Genomic DNA, 16,656 nt, shown 5'->3' with positions numbered 1-16,656 from the left:
GGGAAGGGGTGTGTGTGTGTGAGACAGAGAGAGAGAGATCTGGATGTCAGTAACTGAGTATATGTGCTGGAGTGTGCGTGTGTGTGGGCCCGCGCCCCTCATCTGGCCGCAAGCAAGGCAGCGTGTGTCAGCGCCCATCACTTGCCACAACAAGTATGTTCATGTTTCCTCCCCTGGAAGACGGGCGGGAAAGTTTGTGCCGGAGTGGGACGCTCTCCGGAGCAGGCCCCCAGGGGAGCAGGCTAAGCCCAGCCCAGCAGAGGCTGGGTGTCATTATCCGGCGTTGGGCTGGTCCCTGGCCCCTTCCCGCCCCTCGGCCACGACTGGGAGGAGGATGGCAGCGCTTGTGCACTGAGCGCTCCCGCCGCTGGGGAGAGCTGTGCCCGCGCCGCTCGGAGCACAGGCGGGGGACAGGCTCAGAGAGCCCCGGCCGCTTCCCTGCCTCCTATCGCACCGCATGCAACTAGTGGGATCCTCCTCCTGCTGCCAGGAGCAGCCTGGTGCTCCCTCCAGAGCAGAGCCAGCAGGGCAGCCCCCAAGAAAGGCTCAGTTCGGAGCAGAGGGGGCGCGGGGGCTTGCAAAGGGGGGGAGGACCTCCGCTGCGGCTGGCTCCCAACTATGCAGGCGGCTGCCCAGTGGCATCGGCGGCTGCAGGCGGGCGGCGGGCAGAGGCAGCCGCCGCGTGCAGTGTGAGCGGAGAGCTCGGCTCCATTCCCAAGGATGCTGGGGGGCGATGCCTGGCGGCAGGGAGGACGAGATTTGCCAGAAAGCGCTGCAGCTGCTGGCCGAGCTCTGCTCCAGCGGGGCGGTGGAGAACGAGAACTGCCTGGATTTCATCTACTACTTGCGGGACAGAGCCCGGCCCCGGCTCACGGACTCAGGTACACGCTGCTGCTCAGGCCGGAGGGCGGGGGATGCTCGGAGAAAACAATACTCCCTAGTTCCTTCCCACCCTCATTGTGTCGCTAACTTACTGGGAAGGGGCGAAACCCCACTCCCCCAAGACGCCTTCCCCGGTGTCTGGAGTCCGGGAGACGCAGGATCAATGCTCCTCACCCCAGCCATGGGGAGACGCAGAATCAATATCCCCATCCCGCCCCACCCATGGGGAGATACAGAATCAACACCCCCCACATCCCGCCCCAGCCCTGGAGAGACGCAGAATCAATACCCCCATCCCACCCCAGCCCTGGGGAGATGCAGAATCAATACCCCCCATCCCGCCCCACCCATGAGGAGATGCAGAATCAACACCCCCCATCCCACCCCAGCCCTGGGGAGATACAGAATCAACACCCCCCCATCCCGCCCCAGCCCTGGGGAGACACAGAATCAATACCCCGCATCCCACCCCACCCATGGGGAGATACAGAATCAACACCCCCATCCCGCCCCACCCATGGCGAGACGCAGAATCAACACCCCCATCCTGCCCCACCCATGGGGAGACGTAGAATCAACACCCCCCATCCCGCCCCACCCATGGGGAGACGCAGAATCAATACCCCCATCACACCCAGCCATGGGGAGGTGAGGAATCAATACTTCCCATCACACCCCAGCCCTGGGGAGATGCTAAATCAACAGCCTCACCCTACCCCTAGGTACCTCCACTGAACAACAAGGGAGGTGAAGAATGTGTCCCTCCTCATACCCACTCCCCAGGGCATATACACCCCTTCTGCTCTAACTTCAGAGGGGAAACATTCCCGTAGGATAAAAGCAATAGCTCTGATTGTTCAGGACAGGAGTGGACTCAGTCACAGAATCTATTCTTTAGTTTCAAGCAACGACCTGATCTAAGTGTTTTTCTGCAGAGTAATGTAGAAGGCTGCTAAAAGGTAAAACCCGATGGGGTTTTATGTGTTCCTAAATCATTAGGATTTTTGAAGAAATCAACAACTGGTGTCATCAATTTCCAGCCATTCTTTCAGGTGGTTACACTATTCATATGATTAGATTCCTCCCCTTGAAACTGGATTCATTTAGGACAAAAGCATGTATGTACATCAATTTTAGCAAATCTTAATTTCAACAGTATTTCCAGTGAAATATAATTGTGACTGCTGGTCTGAAACCAGGAATCATAGATTCACTACTTTAAATTATCTCATCTTAGTTGTTCAGTGTTTTCATTTGTTTTAAAGCTTAAGAATGTTTGCTTCCAGATAGCAGTTTGAACCTATAAGTAGCTTTACTGAGTTCAATCAAACCAGAATCTCAGTGTTCAGTGACAGGTTTCAGAGTAGAAGCCGTATTAGTCTGTATCTGTACTTGTGGCACTTTAGAGACTAACAAATTTATTAGAGCATAAGCTTTTGTGGGCTACAGCCCACTTCATCAGATGCATAGAATGGAATATATATATATATATATATACACATACACATACAGATAAGTTGGAAGTTACCATACAATCTGTGAGAGGCTAATTAGTTAAGATGAGCTATTATCAGCAGGAGAAAAAAACTTTTGTAGTGATACTCAAGATGGCCCATTTAGATAGTTGACAAGAAGGTGTGAGGATACTTAACATAGGGAAATAGATTCAATATGTGTAGTGACCCAGCCACTCCCAGTCTCTGTTCAAACCCAAGTTAATAGTATCTAGTTTGCATATTAATTCAAACTCAGCAGTTTCTTGTTGGAGTCTGTTTTAGAAGCTTTTCTTTTGCAAAATTGCCACCTTTAAATCTTTTACTGAGTGACCAGAGAGGCTGACGTGTTATCCTACCGGTTTTTGAATGTTATGATTCCTGATGTCAGATTTATGTCCATTTATTCTTTTGCGTAGAGACTGTCTGGTTTGGCCAATGTACATGGCAGAAGGGCATTGCTGGCACATGATGGCATATATCACATTGGTAGATGTGCAGGTGAATGAGCCCCTGATGGCGTGGCTAATGTGATTAGGTCCTATGATGGCGTCACTTGAATAAATATGTGGACACAGTTGGCAACGGGCTTTGTTGCAAGGATAGGTTCCTGGGTAGTGGTTCTGTTGTGTGGTGTGTGGTTGCTGGTGAGTATTTGCTTCAGGTTGGGAGCTGTCTGTAAGCAAGGACTGGCCTGTCTCCCAAGATCTGTGAGAGTGATGGGTCGTCCTTCAGGATAGGTTGTAGATTCTTGATGATGCATTGGAGAGGTTTTAGTTGGGGGCTGAAGGTGATGGCTAGTGGCATTCTGTTATTTTCTTTGTTGGGCCTGTCCTGTAGTAGGTGACTTCTGGGTACTCTTCTGGCTCTGTCAATCTGTTTTTTCACTTCAGCAGGTGGATATTGTCGTTTCTAATACTATATTTCAATTTCTATACTGCGTCAAATCAAGGTTTCACAGGTGTGAAGGAAAATTAAAATGAGCAGAACCATTTTTAGAAAGATTTAAAATAACTGAGAACTGGACAGTATTTGCAGTACTCTAAATTGTACTGGCAGTTCAGCTACTCGTCACTGCACAGTAATAATGATGTATTTACTATTCTTACAGTAGTTAGTTCAGTTATTCCAATTTCAGTCTATTCTTCAATGTCTAATGCTTTCAAACAAAGATTTTGCAGTAACTTGATTAATATGAGACAGCTTTCATGATGTAAATTACTGACAAATACTTGGGTAAACTAAGATAGCTTGAGCAATCCAATAAGGAGAATAAAACTGGTTAGGTAAAAAAATCTTCCATGTAAAATAAACGAAGCAGAATTTTCATATGTCTAGGTTATTTGTATTAAGATCTATTTTCAGCCGTGATAACTTCATTCACTTAAAACAACTCTAATTTTAAAAGATTGCAGACATTTGTAACAAGAACTTTAAAATTTGCTAAAAGATAGGTAGAATAACTCACCAAATAAATATTATACACATGCATTTAATAATTTTAAGAATAATTTGGTTCAAATAAATACTTTGTGTGTGACAGACACTTCTCTGTCAAAAAGCATTCAAGAAGTGATTGTGTCTATTTCTAGTTTCTCTAGTTTGTATATACTCAGGTATCAATCACATTCTTGTATCCTAAGTAATGATTCCCAAGGACCGCTGCTTAAGTCAATTATCACTTAGAATTGTGAGTTATTTGAACCATATGTAAAGAGGTAGCCTAAATCACTTTGAATAACAAGCATTTTTGAGATTTTTTGTAGAAGACACCTGACTATTCATGAAAGTATCATGCAGACATGATGTCTGGCATTCTGTCTGGGAACATTTTAAAAACATACCGTGCTCAGTAAAGTTATATACATTGAGCATACATCGCTGCAAGAATATGAGATTCTTAGTCTTCTTGTATTACTTTCCATAATGAAGAAAACTGTTTCTGTATTTCTTATTTTAGCTCATTATTTCTTAAACCATTATGGTAGGATGAGTTTTCAGTATTTGCTGCAAACCTGATCTATTACACAGAGTAACTAGGTTTCAGAGGAACAGCCGTGTTAGTCTGTATTCGCAAAAAGAAAAGGAGTACTTGTGGCACCTTAGAGACTAACCAATTTATTTGAGCATGCTCGGGGGTCGCATAACTAGTTATGCGACCCCCGAGCATGCTCAAATAAATTGGTTAGTCTCTAAGGTGCCACAAGTACTCCTTTTCTTTTTACAGAGTAACTACTATGTTAGGAAGCTGTTAATTTGCACTTAACTCACATTTCTATCGTTCAAATGTGGGATTGTCAAGAAAATGAATTCCCCATAAAGTTTGGTTTCCCAGTCAAATCCATGGATGGTAAGAAGACAGTGCATTCAACTCCCAAAAGAGGGAGACAGTACCCCTTCAATAGCAGACAGGCCAAATCCAGCTTGATTTACTCACATAAGAAATACCATTGAATTAATGGTGGAATGGAATTTATGGGCTCTGAAGAGAGACTCATGAGTTTTCAAGGACTGGAAGGATGTTGGCTACAATATAGGGCTGGGGACAGATTCTTCTGGGCAAAAATAAGCATGAAGTCATCTTAATTGTGTCATACTCTCTTTACTATGTAAGCAAGTTTTACATCAGCCACCCAAACTATGTTCCTCTCAGATAGCAGAAAATCCTGTCAAGCCAGACACAAAAGAAAACCATTTAAAAATACATAAACATTTGTTAGTAAATAGAGCTGACAAGAGTGTGGCTATAAAGGAAAAATATATGTGGTGTGTGGCTGATGGTTAGTAATGCTACTGTTTTCATTATGGCAGTTCTTGTACAAAAATATGTGAATGCTATTTTTAGAAAGTTTCTCCATGCTCAGATGCATTTTCCCAGTAAATTATATGCTTACCTAAACTCTTCAACCTGGAAAAAATGGTGATGTACAATATCTTTATTTGTTACATAATTTTCCCTATATGGAAGAAAGGATGGTCTATTGGTTAGGGTACACACCTGGGACTTAAGAGATCCAGGTTCAGTTCACTGCTCCACCACAGACTTCATGTGTAAAATGACTTGGGCAAGTCACTTAGGACCAGATTTTCAAAGTATTTAGGCACCTAAAGATGCAGATAGGCACCTACTAGGATTTGTTCAATGAGAGTTAGGTTCCAAGGCACTTTTGAAAAATGCACCTATCTGCATCTTTAGGCATCTAAATACCATTAACAAGCTGGCTCTTAGCCTCTCTGTTTCAATTCCCCACCTGTAAAATGGTGTAGTAACAGCACTTCCCTACCGCAGAGGAGTGTTGTGAGGATAAATACATTAAAGACTTCTGAGATGCTCAGATACTATGGTAATGAGGGCCACATCAGTACCTTAGATAGATATGCACGTGAAAACCATCTTACGTGGAGTTATGGGGTCTTTGAGATAGTCACCTGGAAAGTGAGTTTAATTAAAACCAACAAAAATTTTGCAGTTGAGGAATGGGTGTTCGGTTGCTGTAGAGGAATCAGGGCAACAGCAAGTATGTGCTGATTCTTTGTGGACTTTTCCTCTAGTAGATCCCTCTCCCAGTCCTTTATCACTTCCCAAGTCAAACATCTGATGTGGGGCATGTCTTAGGAGTCTGTAGAAACAGCTGTATACTTTTGTCACACAGGTATGTGACTCTGGATTGCCAGAGAAGCAGGTGTTTTGTAAGAAGATCAGTCAAAAGTGTACTATGATTTTGGGTTTAGGACCGTTAACAGTTTAGCACCGAAGGTAAGTGATAGTGGTCTTCTTCTGTCCACTAGAGACAATGTTGCTTTTCTCAGAATGGTGAATTTTGTGGCAAATTACTGTGGTTTGCACTTCCGTTACAAATAGGACAATATGTATATTTTGGATGACAAAGTCCCGTACATCAGATGGCAATTTTTACGGGTTTTTTTGCCACTGCTTTTTGTTTTGTTTGTATATCTTTTCACCCATTTTCTTGCTGGAGTCCAACACGCCAGAGAATTCTCCAGGGACCAGTCATTTGGCAGGGTTGGTCTGTCATAGTTCTTTGGTAGATGTGTCTGTCTCTGCACATTTCTGCAGGGTCCTCTGGTGTGGCATGTCTCACCCTTCTCAGATTACCCCCACCTTTTCCACAGCTTCTGCTCTCCATGTGCTCCTCACTGAGCATGTCCTGCAGCCACAGAGTGCTCACTGCCTGGTTTCCAGTTTGTTGATAATTACTGAAATATAAGTATGAAGCGTTTAGTCAAAGGACTAGGAAATTCTGCAATAAAATGTTGGAGATTATGTCAAAAAAGACATTATGCCGCTACAGCACATTCTGGATTGGATTCTTCACCCTTCCTGTAGATAAAAGAGTGAAAGGATCCAGCACTAGAAACTTACAATAAAAAATTTAAAAAGGTCATTGGAAGCTGTTGTGGACCTTTGGAGGAGGATGAGAAGAATGATCAGGAAACGTTTATGCAGATAAGGGAGTTATATAAAAGGGCTAGACCATTAATCATGGTGAATTTTCATTAATGTCACACTGAGTGGAATAATGACAGTAGAAATACTAAATAAAGTTGCCCATTCTTGACTGTCATATTGGATTGCACATTTTGAGGATAAGCCAATAAGATCAGATGTTATTCTTAATTACGTCCTTTTAAAATTATCACTATCTGCTAAAATAGAATAAACAGTGAATATTGTGGTTTAGTGATGGACATTAGACATGAAGAACTCTACACATCTTGAGCAAAAGCGATGGATTTTATACAGTAATGGAAAAATCAGACTTTATTATTTAATCAAATTAAAAATAGTTGATTGCAATCAAGAAACCAAGAAATCTGGCCATGGAAATGTGATGGTTTTTGAAGGAACAGTGTGAAAGGGTACAATTTACATTTATGTCAGTGGAAGCTAACGGTCCTCTTCATCAATACTTTACTTAACTAAGTGCATTTTTAACTCTGCTTGATTCCTCTACACCAGATATAGGTGGCTTAGCTGCATAATAAATTATCGATAGGAAAAACAAAAGTGGAAAACAGCAAAGATGTCTGGACTGGTTGGCATTCAGCCAACCACGTGAGCACAGAAGCCAAACTTGGGACTTGTATAAATGAAATCTTTGGCAAGCCAGGGTGTAAATCTACAATGCTCTAGCCTGTGGCACACTAACTGGCTGTGTGGACCCTGCTACTGCCACTTAGTATGTGGCATGCTAGTGTGCTGTAGATACACACCCCAGCTTGCCACAGGCTAACTGTTCGTCTAGACACACCCTTGCTCACAGAAAATCTTTTCAACATGGACTATACATTTTACCCCATATTATGATTAATAACATGTTGTGACCTCATCTTAAAACCAATCTCATCATGGGGGCTTGCATTTTTCTGAATAAACTGTAGCCCTTATATTAAATCACTTTTTTAAAAAATTGGTGAATTGGGCCTGGGTTTTCACAGGAACCTAAAGGAGCTGTGGTTCAGTGGGAGCTGGAGTCCTCACCCCTTTGGGCCTCTGTGAAAACCTCAGCTTAGGTTTCTTCAAACATGTCATTCCTTTGTCCTTTACTAGGGCTAAGTCCCCAGCAAGTTTGACATTAACTAAAAACTTTTGTGCGTTTTGTTTGGTTGGTTTCAGTGGTGGTGGTAAAAACCAGGCTTCAAAAACGTAGCTTAATTTCTTAAGAGGCACACATCTAACTTTTCATGCTTGGATAACATGAAAGTGACTCAACTGATTTTGTTCAAACTTCCAAAAAATGAAAAGTATCAGGGAAAAAGATTAGTTTAAGCATGAGAAATTTCAGCCAAGGGGGAAAAAACAATTTACACAGTCATGAAGTGAAAAAAAGGGGAATAACCCTTTCAAGGTATAGTACATTTATTGTCGCTGTGCTTTTTACTCATTCTGGGCCAGATTCACCATTGCCCTGCATATTTTGTAGCCAGTGACACCAGTACAAATAAAGGTAAAATGCTACAATTCTGAACTGATGGTGTTTTTGACACATTTCCCATCAGTATAAATCACTCCACACAATGTAAGGCAGCAGTAAACCAGGTCCTCTGACATTACGGCAAATGAACAAGGGAGACTGCAGCTCAGATTCCTTTGAATTTCAGAAACCAAAATATTGTTTTAAACTTTGTTCAAATAGAGTGTTAATCACATATTTTAAATGGGAGCTGAACACTGTTTTCCTCTTTTGAAAAGTCAGGCACAAGTTTTGGGGATTTAAAGAAACATTTGCTGCTCCCCTTTCATCTGAGATGGTGTATTGTTTTAATTGGTGTCAGTGCACATTTACTGTAAATGGCTCGGCGTTCAGAGATTTTCCATTGATGCTAATAGGGTTAAGTACTCAGGTTACGAGAGAAAAAATGCTGCGTTCAACAGATAACTGTAAAAATGATGTGCTTTGAGAAAGAGGAAACAAAAAAGCATGTATCTGCTAAGACAAGAAGGACTACACGTAGGCTTACCAACAAAGATTTGGGACTTTAGTTGTTGCCTTACAAAACCAGTGATACAATGTGAATCAAACTAAAGAAGATGGTGACAATTATTGTACAAGTTACTATATTATTTTTTCTGAACAAAGGTTCTGCTTTAATATAACAACTGTACAGTCCGTTACAGACCTATACTATGGGAAATGTATTTTTATGAATATTCTGTGTATGTATAGATGCTTCAGATGTCGTTATTGGATGTATTACAGTGGGATCCAGAGGTCTCAGATTTTAGCCTAGTTGTTGTAGATGTTGTACAGACATGTATGGCCAGATCCTCAGCCTAGCTAAGGTCACTGTGCACTGCCAGGGTTGCATAAGCAACCTTAAAACTGCCCTAAAAGAGTCAACTGAGCATTCCTCCAAATTGAGGAATCCTGAGCTGGCAAAAGCTGGTGTGGCTGACTTTACTCCAGCCTCTCCTGGCATTTCCACCCTCATCCCCTTCCACTAGTTCCCTGTGGCTGCTCTGAGAGGTCAGTTGGCCCCTTGCTGGCCACAGGAGAGAGGAAGGAGTAAAGGTGGCTCCTAGCCACTTTCCCCTTCTTCCCCACACCTGTGCTGGGTAAGAGATCGGAGCTGTTGAGAACCGTCCCCATATTGTTGATTTAGGGTCTTAAAAAATTAACCTGAAGTAAATTCTTCATGCTCAGAAAACAGCAAGATTGCAGAGAATTACCTGTAAAAAGTTGGACCCACCAAATGACCATAGGGAAAAAATATTTAATGTAGCAAGTGAAAAGCAGAAATTCTTACAAAGGAGTCCAGGTGACTTTCTTAAAGTAGAAAGAGGGAGAGGGGAGGGACAGGGCTGTAAATGTCTTCATTAAAATTATCCTTGCAGTAATCCTAGAACTACCCAGGAGTTACATCGGACTTGCACAGTTTACAAAGTAGTCCTTTAAAGTACACAGTGGTGTGCTGTACAGTATAGGGTGCTGCTAACTACATTTGCAGTTTGCATTTTTGGGGTGGGTTTTTTTTTTAATACTCTGTGAGAGAAAACAAATGTATCCAGTCTTCCACAGTATTATTTTAGGCTCCAATTGGTATAAGCTGCTAAGCATTCTGATTTGTTAGCAGTGACCTGATAAAATCCCAGCACAAATCTTGAGAGAGAATCACTTTATCAGAGCTTCCCATTGCTAGTTCAATCAGTTCCCCATATGACTTCCCATTTTTATTACTGCATCTGATCCCTGTTTGTATTTAAATAGGAGATACTTCAGCCAGACTTGTTAAAATTATAACAAACATAAAGAAATTCACTTGCAAAATTAGAGTTGCTTTATGACACGAACAACCAAGGCAAAAATGCACATTGAGTCAAAATGAACCCCAGGTCTTCGCATACCTAGTCACAACTGGATCCCTTTGCACTAGTTTTCTTAAGACAGCTCATCTCCCCAGGTTATCTTTGCATTTCGTAGCATATGTTTTTATAAGTATATGATATGACACATCCTTACACTTATTTCAATATCCCGCTCTGTGCCTCAGTTTCTCCAGCTGTAAAATCAGAAAAATGCTTGCCTCTCTCAGGGGGCATTGTGGTTTTTAGTTAGGGGGCTCTAACAGAAGGCATGCACATGAAAGAAATATAACACTTATTTTCCTCTCACTTTTATAACTTCTCTTTTCCTATTTTTTATTTATATTTTGCTACCCATTTTACTCATTCTTCCTCTGTTTACTTTAAATTCTTTAAGGTCTCCTTGAATTTATGAGCTTTTAAAATTTACAAAGAAATTAATACAAACCCAGTGTTCCTGCCCTAGTGTTTTTCAGTTCTCTCCCAAATACGGTCCCTGTTCAGCCATGTCTGAAGTTAGGTGGATGAGTAGTCCCATTGACTTCTATGGAACTACGCACATGCTTAAAATTAGGACCTGCATATTGGTCTATATTCTGAATTACTATAGCATTGCAATATACTGGAAAATATGGTCGCAAGGTTTATTTTAAGTGAGCTGGAGGAATATGCCAATGGTCTCCATGATGAAAGATTTTTCCTGAGGGCACAGAACCTCATCCTATGGTATCTTTGAAAGCAACTGAGTTTGATTCCTGGAAATACACCCAGAGTAAATAAATAGCAAGTACTGTCATTAATAATGCATCTTAGGAACCTACAGAAACATTCGAGGGAAAGGATATGAGGGACCTGTATATAGGTCATTTTATATGTGTTTTTAATATATTCTAGAGAGCAGGTTTGTGAAGCATTCTTGGAAATTGGATTAGCATATCATATACAAAATCAAATCAGAAATTATTTGTCCACTAACATCCAACTACTCAAGCAAGTTTTTTATAATGTACTATCACTGTCAAAGAAAATTAGGATAATCAATGGAAAAATACAGATGATGGGGAAATTACCTAAAGAGAAATATAAGAAGTACCAACATTTTCAGGAGTCTGGATTAATTACAGTCCAATCCCTCTTTATTACTCCAAGACTCTAACCTTAAAAGCCTTTGCATATTCTGTAGATTTCAAAAATTGGATCAAATTCTGCTTTCACCTTTATATGCTTGTAATTCCCACTGAGCCCTTACCATCACATTAGTAGTGACAACATTTTCTTTCAATGGGATTTGCACATTCTTGACTGAGGGCAGAATTTGCTTTATTACGTCTCTAAGAAATATTCATGAGTTTATTTTCTACAGGCAGTCATTTACATTTATAGGGCACATAGCCCCAATCACTTATGTAGAGGTCTTCATTTCTAATGGCTGTATGGGTTATTAGTTCCTTGTAAAAACTTTTTGTGAACATATTGTACTGTTGATACGTAATGTTAGCGTTCTAAATTGTTACGTTTTGTGCTAATTTGAGTGACCAAAGTGCAAATAATAGGCCACATTTCCCCCGCCACAAAATGGCTTCTAATTTCCTGAATCAATAGTGCATGCAGATGTCTGCATTTAGACATCTAATTCTTTGATTGCATCCAATAATCAGAATCAGAAGTATAATCCCAACTGATTTCAGTTATAAAAACAAAGGAGGTCCCTTCTACAGATTTGACTTCCTATATGTAATTGTCCTATTTTTCTTTTTATTGGGCATTGCAAGGTTATTGCATATGAATGGAAAAGCTTAAATGAACATGGATTTAAGTGCAGTTTTATATCTTGAATGCACCACTGATAGGGCTGTGGGGAGGCAGTAAATGTAAAAATACATTTTAACATACATGTTTTTCCCACAGCACTGATTGGCTTGCTGGAGTAATGCATAATTCTGTGACCTCTCCAATATGATGGTTTGCCATGAGACTCAATGTGTTCCAGCATTAGATATGAAAAACTTTTATCTAGTCCGTATTAAAAACCTTAAGTGATAAGGCTTTCACTACTTCCCTTGAGAGAGTGTTCTACAGCCTAATTGTTCTTGTGGTCAGATAGGCTGAATGTCATAAAAAAGACTGTATTTTCCCTTTTTAATTTGATCCCATTACTCTTAGTCATAGCCCTGTGTATGTCAGGGATGTTCTCTCTTATACCTTGCTGCCCATGGACCTCAGGGACCTCTCTGGCCCCCAGACATCTCTGAGGGATCTTAGGGATGCTCCAGTGCAGCTTCCTTTTTCCCAGCTAGGCCCCTTGCACCTGGGCTGGAAATGGGGGTGACACAGGAGCTGTACATGATTATTCCTCTAAGCAGGAGCAGTCCTCAGGGGGCTGATCTTTACAGTAGCTCTGAACTATCAAAGTAGGCCTGGATGTAGCCTTTAAATTTATTGTTGAATAGTGGCTTTGCCACAAGCCCTGCCAAAGGAGCAGCACATAGTTGTGCTGTTCCAGAAGCAGGCCAGAGTCTGAACTGAGATTCAGAGTCTCAGTTTGGTCTCTGAGTTTCCCCCCACCCCCCGCAAAGAGGCACACATACACGCTCCAGGGAGCAATAAGATGCGCCAACCTTTCACTGGGTGAAGATTGCTTCTACCTCCACACCGTCGTGGCTGCAATGACCAGCTTCTTTGAGTAGGGCAGGTGAAGCCAAAGCTGCACCACGCACTCCCCACCATTTGCACAGGAGGGAAGGCAGCTTTGTGCTGATACCAGCCATAGAGGTAGCCCAGGCAGGGGTTTAAGGCTACACCTCACACTACTGCTCTGGTGAGTAACCAGGATAATGACTGTGTCCTTACTAAGCAATCAGAACCAACTCATAATTGCTTCGCCAATGCTAGCTCATATTTCTAACTAACGTTATATTTTTGCGACGAGTTCTTTAATTTATATTTCATTTGTAAACACACATTTTGATTTTTTTTTTTTTAAATTTTCCTTTGGGAGATAATGAACATTGTTGGTGGTTTGTTACAGAACTGTAGTCAAGAACTTTCCTATAATGTTGTGGGTTTTTGCTGTACTTTAGCATTAATTTAAGCTCTTTTATGGCTTTATTTAGACGGAACAGATAGAGGGAGATTATTTTAGTTTAAAGCTTTACTCTGATGCTATGTTTGTGACAGTGCCTGCTTTCAAATGGAGAAAAAAAATAAGTGAGCGTACAAGCCAAATCCTTCATTCACTGGGTCATCAGCAAAATTAAACGTAGAAATGTTTTTTATAAAGAACGTTGTTGATCACAATTTATAAAGTATTTGATCGCTGAGTTTGTTGCAAAACAAATAATTATCTACATATTCTTTAGTATTGACCACAATGAATATATTACAAGCAAGTACAGGGGGTTTTGTTCTTATCCAATAAATGGATGAAGTAGAGAAAACATTCTCCATACCAGCTGGTGCTGTGTACATCTGTAACACTGGCTTTTGTAATCACACCAAATCAGTGTGTTTTAGGTGCTCACTGTGTTTAGCAGCATACTGAATACTTGTTAAGAAAGAAGAATGAAGTTTTGCTTTCCCTGACAAGCAGGTCCACAGCTAGGATTTATAGAATATGCTTGATATGCTTAAAAGGGATCCATGGAGGCAGTGGATGTAGCCAAAACTGACACATAAAGGTATGCCTTGAGCCAATATACAGCACCTGGGATATATCAGACTGTAGGTGGTAGAAGGGGTTCAAGGGCATAAACTCCCTCAGAAAAACCTTTTGGATTATTGATGGTTATTATTATTTATTCCCACATGGTAGAAAAAAATCCAGTGGCACTAATAATTCCAGATTTTAGACATGCAAAGAATGAATAGAATAAAAGACATTTGAGATGGGATGAGGGATGGTCCCTACAGTATATTTTCTAGCATTTTAGCCAATTTTGCTTTACAAGTTCGAAGCAATGAGGTTTTCAAGACTTCCCTTGGGAGACTGTTTCTTCAGCGTGATAAATCTCAGTCAGTACATTTAATTCTATATCACTGCCAGTGTGCCTTTCTAGCTGGGTGTAGCGGGTTAGTGTGACTCCACCATCTCTTGGCCATCTCTTAGCTAAGCGCAACATATTTCGCTCTTGTAATTTCTCTTTGTAAATCAATCCCCCTAGCTCCCAGATAATTTTTGTGGCTGTTCACTCAACTCCCTCCAGTTTGCCAATAATTTTCTGGTAATATGGTGCCCAGGCAGAGCCTTATAGAAAGGGGTTATTACCTCCCTGCTCTATTGCCTTTGAGAAGCACAAATTTGAATTGGCCTAGTTTGCTGCTATAGCACATTGTAAACACATGTCAAATATGCTATCCTTTACCATCCCATATTGGTTTGCCAGATTTGTATGTGTATCTGTGTTTCAGATTATTTTCCCCACATGCATGAGCTTGTGTTTGTCCAAGCTATAGCTCATTTTATTATTTTCTACACATGGTTCTAATCTCTGTAGGTCTCTTTGTATTATTTCTTTGTCGTTAGTGCTGTTTGCAACTCCTTCAAAGTTAGCATTGTCTAAGAAGTTCTTTACTGTGCTGTTGAATCCCTCTTCCATCACTGAAGATGACAGATAAGACCAGACCTTACGCCACTCCCTACATTATCCCGCCAGACACCACTCCTCAGCAATATTCAATTCTGTTTATCATTACCCTTTGGAGTCAGTTTTCAATTCATATGAGAGTTTGGCCTATTGAATTAATGGTTAATTTAAGGTTTCATAAGACAACATATTAAATGTTTTATTGACATCTGTCATAGCTTAAAACTAATTAGAACTTGCTCTGAAATATCCCAGTGAGAATTCTGAATGTCCAGAAAAAAGGGACAATATACTGTCTCTGATAATGGTATCAACAAAACCAAGAGTCTTACAGTCTAATGTTTCTATGTGTAGCAGAGAAAAAGCCTTTCTACATGTCAAAGAGAGAAAGTTCTTTTATCTTTCCGCCCAGATAGATTTGGGATATAACAAGATAAATGGCAAGTTATTGCAACTGTCTTCCCACCATATGTGTCCCACCATAAATAAAATATAATAGGCTTGACCATCCATTACATTTTGGACTCTTCATGTTGCTGGAGCAGCAAAAAGGAATCATAAAACCTGTAGATCTGGCTACCAGGGAATATACATGGTGTAGCCCACTACTTGAACTCTGCTACATCCTTTATATGCCCCACTGAAGGAGATATAGCCACAGCACTGTGGCCCAGATCTTCAAAGGTATTTAGGCATTTAACTCCCACCAAAATCAATCCTCAACTGCTGAAAAGACCTCTTGGGGCCAGGGGCAACCTAGTGCAAAACAGAGCATACCTGAGGCTGCTCTAAATTATGGCAAGTTCTGAGTAGATAGTTGGCTGGGCCCAAGAAAGGGGTGGGACTAAACGTGGCTCACAGCCCTTTTAGCTCCTAGCCATCCCGGCTCTCTTCCTGAGCTGAGCAGAGGTTGACCAAAATAGAAAGTGAGGCCAATGTATTTGCACAGTATCATTATTAGCATATATATTAACAGGCTTCAACAATCAACTTTTCATAAAGCTAAAACGTTACAATAAACTACAATATGTAGATCTCACACTTTGTTCTTCCCTCTCTCTTCCATCATTCCAGTTTCTTTTTTTCCCCATATCTAGAATTCTCCTTTAAGTCTTTTTCAGTGTCTTTTCCTGCCAGTTAACTTGTCATTTTCACTCCTTTCTTTGTCTGTAAATCTCTGCCTCCTATCACTCCTGCTCTGGAATGTTTCCCCTTTATTCATTCCCACTTCAATCCTTCTTTAGCCCCAAACTCATTCAGTGGTCCTCCTTTGCCTGCTCTATCCCTCTTCTTTCTCCTTGAGACCCTTCTCCATAACCAGGGCTATGATATTTATTATTGGTTAAGCTCTCACATTGGGGGTTGGAGCTGTACAAGACACAAAATAAAGACAGTGCCTGCACCAAAAAGATTTCAGGGTCTAATCTCATGATGGGCTCTTCCCTTAGCCTGGGCAGATCAAGCCATAAGAAGTGGCCACTGTAAGGAGCTGTAGCGGGAATCAGGCTCTCCCCAAACCACTGGCCAGCACTGCCCTTTACCAGGTCCTTCCACCAAGTTAGGTCTGGGACAGTCTCTCCTCTTAATATGGTCTTGCTGACAAACAGCCACCATCTGTACTGTATGCATATATGATATCCCCTTTCTTCTCTCAGTAACCAAACAGATCAAAAAGCTGTAAAATAAGTGCCTTAAAATGTTATCTGAAAGCTATGTGTAACTAAATATGAAAGACCAGTTATTAAAAGAACACAACATAAAATATGACGGCAAGAAAAATCAACCATACCAGGCCAGAAGCAATAAAAACAACTCTCTCCTGTCAGGGCCGGCTCCAGGCACCGGCGTTCCAAGCAGGTGCTTGGGGCGGCAG

General features: G+C 41.3%; 1 protein-coding gene across 4 annotated transcripts in view; it reads left to right on the top strand.

The window, feature by feature from the left end:
• Nucleotides 1-376: 376 nt before the first annotated feature.
• SYT9 (synaptotagmin 9) overlaps nucleotides 377-16,656 on the top strand; it is a 109,532-nt gene continuing 93,252 nt past the window's right edge. For all 4 annotated transcript variants that reach the window (XM_073347692.1, XM_073347693.2, XM_073347691.2 and 1 more), the window contains exon 1: nucleotides 377-881. In XM_073347692.1, the coding sequence (XP_073203793.1) occupies nucleotides 458-881 (424 nt within the window). In that variant the 5' untranslated portion in view covers nucleotides 377-457. The remainder of the gene's footprint in view (nucleotides 882-16,656) is intronic.

Source organism: Lepidochelys kempii, chromosome 6 (genome assembly GCF_965140285.1).
Source record: "Lepidochelys kempii isolate rLepKem1 chromosome 6, rLepKem1.hap1, whole genome shotgun sequence".
NCBI classification, from domain to species: Eukaryota; Metazoa; Chordata; order Testudines; family Cheloniidae; genus Lepidochelys; species Lepidochelys kempii.
Note: the sequence above shows the minus strand (reverse complement) of the source record. Positions and strands in the feature narration are given on the sequence as shown.